This window comes from Rhea americana, unplaced genomic scaffold (genome assembly GCF_003343005.1).
Source record: "Rhea americana isolate MKP2758 unplaced genomic scaffold, rheAme1 scaffold_527, whole genome shotgun sequence".
Classification (NCBI taxonomy): Eukaryota; Metazoa; Chordata; class Aves; order Rheiformes; family Rheidae; genus Rhea; species Rhea americana.
In genome coordinates, this window is record NW_028186676.1 from 132,034 (window position 1) to 137,879 (window position 5,846).

Genomic DNA, 5,846 nt, shown 5'->3' on the forward strand with positions numbered 1-5,846 from the left:
AGCGGGTGCCCCGCGGGGGGGACGGACACGGGGCCGCGGTGCCCCCGGGGAGCGGATGTCCCCGGAGGAGGAGACACGGGGCAGCGGTGCCCTCCAGGGAGTGGGTGCCCCGCGGGGGGGGGACGGACACGGGGCCGCGGTGCCCTCCAGGGAGCGGGTGCCCCGCGGGGGGGGACGGACGCGGGGCCGGTGCTCAGTGCCGTCTCTGCCGCAGGTGATGGTGTAGCAGCCGCTGCTCCCGGCAGAGCAGCCCGAGCGCGCAAAGCTGGCTCCCTGCGCCATGGTCACCCACAGCAAGTTCCCCGCCGCCGGGATGAGCCGCCCCCTGGACACCAGCCTGCGCCTCAAGACGTTCAGCTCCAAGAGCGAGTACCAGCTGGTGGTGAACACCGTGCGCAAGCTGCAGGAGAGCGGCTTCTACTGGAGCACGGTGACGGGCGGCGAGGCCAACCTGCTGCTGAGCGCCGAGCCGGCCGGCACCTTCCTCATCAGGGACAGCTCGGACCAGCGGCACTTCTTCACCCTCAGCGTCAAGACGGAGTCGGGCACCAAGAACCTGCGCATCCAGTGCGAGGGCGGCAGCTTCTCGCTGCAGAGCGACCCGCGCAGCAGCCAGCCCGTGCCCCGCTTCGACTGCGTGCTCAAGCTGGTGCATCACTACATGCCCCCCGCGCCCTGCGCCGTGCCCGAGCCGCCGGGGGCGGCCCTGCACCCCAAGCGCACCTACTACATCTACTCGGGCGGCGAGAAGATCCCGCTGGTGCTCAGCCGCCCGCTCTCCTCCAGCGTGTCCACCCTGCAGCACCTCTGCCGCAAGACCGTCAACGGGCACCTGGACTCCTACGAGAAGATGACCCAGCTGCCGGGGCCCATCAAGGAGTTCCTGGACCAGTACGACGCGCCCCTCTAAGGGGCCGCGGAGGGCGGTTCCGGGCGACAAGCACAAGAGCAGGGGCAGGCACAGCGGGGCGCTCCGGCGATAGCCCTCTTCTGCCGATGAGAGAATAAAAAGCACTGGAATCCAGCTAGTGCCTGACGGCTTTTCCTCCGTTTTAAGGGGAAAGCGTTTTTTGCCTGTACTGTAATTTACCTCTTGCTGCCTCCTTGTGGGTGGAAGCTCCTTTCACACCAGGCCCCAGACTCGGAGGTCGCTGCCTTTTCCCCCCTCGTTGCCGTTTTCCGGGGGAGTAAGCCTTAAAGTTCTTCCTGGCCCGCGGTCTGGGTCGCTGCACGTGCCTGATGACGCCGAGCGGTGATGGTGCTGGCGAGGAGTCGCGAATCCGGAGGAGAAGCAGCGCGTCCCGACGCCGTCGACAGCAAGTCCCGCGCCGGGCGCCCGGGGTGCGTCGCGGCCGCACCGTTGTTCCCCAGCGTTGCCCCCCGCCGGCCTCTCCAGCGGACTCCAGCCCGCCGCCGCCGGGACCCGGGCGCCTCGGGCAGAGGCTGGCCACCCGCCGCGGCGGCACCGACGCCGCCGGGAACGGAGCGACGGAGCATCCCCGGGGACGCACCGTCTCCGAGCGCTCACCTGCGTCCGCCTGCAGAAGCAGTTGGGTTCTTCTGGTCTTGTCTTTTTTCTTTTTTTTTTCAAATCAAAAGGGATGTTTACAGGCCTACATGAATCACTGTCTTTTATAAAGATTCCATCTTCACCTCCAGCCTCGAGGGCTGAGCAAAACCATGCTTGAAAAAATTCAACCAAAACAAAACTCAGACGAAACTTTGCACATATTTATATTTATATTCAGAAAGGAGATGTTTCCATAATTTATAATAAAGAGCACTATTTTTTATTGACCCCCCCCCAATCTGGTCTGTTTCCACCCCTGCCCCCTCGCCCCCGCCGTGCCGACGGCGCTCCCCTCGCCGCGAGAGCCGGACCGTGTTTACATCACGTAAGCGCTGGCTTCCTGGAGCCGCTCTTCCTGCTGGGGTGATTCCTGCCGGCCGGTGACTCACCGCCCGGCGCCCCGAGTGCTGCTCCGCCGCTCAGGTACGTCTGAGCGCCGGGGGCCGGGGGGCTCCGGGCGGGAGAGCGGGACGCGGCCCCGGAGGTGCGCAGCCGCCCGCTGAGCCCGGGCGGGCGCGGAGGCCTCTCCCCGGCCGCGGGAGCGGCGTCCGGACGGCGGCGCGCTCCGGAGCAGCCCCTCCTGCCTCCCCCCGCCCCGGGCTCTGGGAGGGGGCGGGCGGGGGGTGCGGCGGCGCCAGCAGCTCTGGAGGTTGGGGGGGGGGAGAGCCGGGAAACGCCGGAGCAGCGCGGGCGCGCGGCGCCGCCTCGCCCAGGGCTCCCGCGGGAAGGGGCGAAGCGGCGAGGCGGGGGCCCCGCGCACCCCGCAGCAGGGTCTCCCCGGCACGGTCTCCCAGCCTCCAGCAGCTTGTGGCTCCCGACGCTCCCGTCCATGCGCGGCTGCCGGGAGGCATCGGTCCCCGTGGCGCAGCCAGGCGTGGGAACGGAGCGGAGGGCCGTGCTCCCGGCCAGAAAGCCGTGCTCCCCGAAGGGCAGTGCAGGGCAAGGCTCCCGCGGGAAAGGGCCCCGGCACCCCCAGCCCTCCGCCGGGGCTGCGGCGGTGCCCCCGGCACCCTGCGCCACTCGGCCCCTCCGCCCGGCACGTCCCGCAGCGCCGCACTCCCACCGGGGCCGGCGCGGGAACCCGGCTGCGGGGAAAGGTCTCCCCTAGGAATCGCCCCGGAGCGGGGCTCGGCGAACGTGCCGGCTCCAGCTGCACTCACGGCRCTGTCTCAGCGACTATTTTGGTGCTCTCCGGCAGGGCGGCTGCTCGCGGGCTGCCAGGAAGCGCGGCGCAGCCTGCCCAGGCACCCCGCCGGAGCTATGCGAGGAATGTCCAGGCGCGCGCGGGTGGCCACCTGCCAGGCCCTGCTGAGGCACATCCCCGACGTCAAGCTCCCAGGGCCGCCACACCCCCGCCGTGCCGTGCTGCACCGCGCCGTGCCACGCTGTGCCACGCTGCACCGCGCCATGCTGCACTGCACCATGCCGTGCCCCGCTGCACCGTGCTGTCCCACATTGCACTGCACTGTGCCCCGCTGTGCCGTGCTGCGCCACGTCGTGCCATGCCACGCCGTGCTGCATCATGCCATGCCATGCTACACTGCGCCGTGCCCCACTGCACCACGCCATGCTGCGTAGTGTCATGCCCTGCTGCACTGCAACATGCCGTGCTGCCCCATGCCATGCTGCATCACGTCATGCCCCACTGCACCATGCCATGCCACACTGCACTGTGCGTGGCCACACTGCAGCCATGCGGTTTGCTCCCAGCTGGTGCTGGAGAGCTGCTCCAGCAGGGAGCATGGGGGAGGCATCGGCCCCGCAGCTGGACTGGCAGCTTCTGGAGCGCCCTGGTGTAAGCAGCAGCCAGGGAGGGATCAGGAGCATCCCAGCCCCCGGGAACYGGCTGCACCTCCGTTCCTGCCCTCCCCAGGTCTGGGGGCAGAGGATGCGACAGCAGCACCGCGGTGCACGGAAATGTGCCATTTCCCTGGAGGATGCGGCGCTGCCTGTGCCCAGGCGGAGCGGAGGGGTGGCGGCGCTCCCGGGGCGGAGGGCAGCCCCCAGGAAGGGCGCCGCGGGGGAGCGGGGTCCCGGGGGCTGAGCAGGGCCAGGAGGGAGGGGGCTCGCAGCGCTCGGGGCAGAGCAGGGGGCTGCTCTCCAGGAGGGAGGCCGCGTTCCTGCCCGGCGCCCCGGACAGAGCCCCCAGCCCTCGCCTCCCGTGGGAACTGCCCCGGCTTTGCAGCTTCCCAGCACGGGCCCCAGCGCGTCCTCGCCGCTGTGCAGGGGCCTCTTCCCTCTTGCTTCAGGCYGCGGCTCGGTGCTGCAATCCACAGCTGACTCGGGGAGTCCGGGAAGCTCTGCGAGCGCCACCAGTTTCTTGGAATATACCCAAGCTCGCAGCAGCGGTGACGCGTGGGCAAATCCCTGCCGAAGGTTTCACAAACCTCTCGCCTTCCCCAGAAGAGCTGCGCGGACTTGGCCCTGCGTTACGTAARCGGCTGGCGGAGTGTGTCATGGACAGTCAGTTCCCCTCTGCCTCCCTTCTGCTCCTGGAGCCGGGCCCAGCTCGCCAGCGCGGTGATTTCCTGCACGGGGGAGGCGCGCTCCGCGGGGATTAGACCCCCGCTGCGGCACGCACGGAGCGGCCGCTCCTGAGCGCGAGCCGCCCCAGAGCCAGCGCGGCCGGGCCGGCAAACGGCGCTGCCCGGCGCYGCAGGGAGACCCTGCTCCTGGCGGCACCCGGCGCCGCGGGGGATTTCAGCCCCCGGTTCCCAGCTCCGCTGCAGCCCTGGCTGTGCTCTGCACCCAAGCCAGCAGCGCTGTCACCGTCACCGCGCCCGCGCCGCCCTCGCCTGCACACGGGCTGCCCCAGCCACAGGGACCCCTCTCGTCCCTGCCCCGTCCTCATCCTCGTCCTCATCCTCATCCCCATCCTTGTGCTTGTCCCCATCTCTGTCCTTGTTCCCCATCTCTGTCCTTGTTCCCCATCCCCGTCCTGATCCCCATTCCCATCCCCATCCTCGTCCCTGTCCCCATCCCCATCCCCATCCTCATCCTCATCCCCATTCCATCCCTATCCTTATTCCCCATCCCCGTCCTGATCCCCATTCCCATCCTCATCCCTATCCCCATCCCGCCCCCATCCCCATCCCTATCCTCCTTTCCCATCCCCGTCCTGGTCCCCATTCCTGTCCCCATCCCCACAGCCTCTCGTTAGGGGCTCCGTGGGCACTGTGGCCGCGTGGCCCCGTGCCTCGCCCGGCGTGGCCAGCCTGGCCCTGGGAACCAGCCCCGACGGCTCGCGCTCTTAGTCAGCGCGCTTCCTCCTGGCGAGTACAGCGGCCAATCATGGGGGTACAGGATGCCAGGAAGTTGTGCTGGGGATTACTGCTTCTGCCGGCAAGATCCAGCAAGGAGAAAGGAGAACTGGCCTCCTGGCACCGCTCACCTTGGCACGCGCGCCACGGGACCGCGACCGCAGGCTGGGAACCGGCAGAACTCGCTGCAGCTGGGAGCTCAGCCCGTGCCGCCGTCGCCTCCGCGGCGCACCACGGGCCACGGCACGAGCCGGGCGGCACCAGCGTGGCCGCGTGAGACCCGCTGCTGAGCGGGGACGAGGCGCCGTCCCGCGGCCCCGGGGGTCCCGGGGACCCCTCCTGCCGACCAGCCCGGCCTGCCGCCCCATGGGGCAGCCTCCCGGCCGGGGCCAGGCACGTGGGCCGCCCGGGGACGCTTCCCGCCATGGCCGGTTCCTGGCACAAGAAGGAAGTGTCCGCCGGGACGGCGAACCCCGGCCCCGCGGGTCAGAGGGTGGCAGGAAGCGAGGGCTGCGGTGTGGAGCGGCACCGGCAGGCCCCAAAACAGGAAACAACTGCAGCCTGCGATTGCTGCAGTGCGACTGCCCCGTGGGGCAGCGGGGGGGCCTGCGGGCACCGCGGCTCTGCCGGGCACCACGGCTCTGCACAGGGAACCACGGCTGTGCCAGGCACCACGGCTCTGCCAGGCACCACAGCTCTGCCAGGCACCGCGGCTCTGCCGGGCACCACGGCTCTGCACAGGGAACCACGGCTGTGCCAGGCACCACGGCTCTGCCGGGCACCACGGCTGTGCCAGGCACCACGGCTCTGCACAGGGCACCGCGGCTCTGCCGGGCACCGCGGCTCTGCCGGGCACTGCAGCTCGGCACAGGGAACCACAGCTGTGCCAGGCACCACGGCTCTGCCAGGCACCGTGGCTCTGCACAGGACACTGTGACACCACTGGGCACCACGGCTCTGCTGGGTACCACAGCTCGGCACAGGGCACCGCGGCTCTGCCAGGCACCACGGCTCTG

At 70.0% G+C, this 5,846-nt stretch overlaps 1 protein-coding gene across 1 annotated transcript; it reads left to right on the forward strand.

Annotated features, from left to right (window-relative positions):
• The first annotated feature begins 166 nt into the window (after positions 1 to 166).
• On the forward strand, positions 167 to 1,797 carry SOCS3 (suppressor of cytokine signaling 3). Its single transcript, XM_085318230.1, has one exon. The coding sequence runs from the start codon at positions 281 to 283 to the stop codon at positions 908 to 910; it is 630 nt and encodes a 209-aa protein (XP_085174356.1). The 5' UTR covers positions 167 to 280; the 3' UTR covers positions 911 to 1,797.
• The last annotated feature ends 4,049 nt before the right edge of the window (positions 1,798 to 5,846 follow it).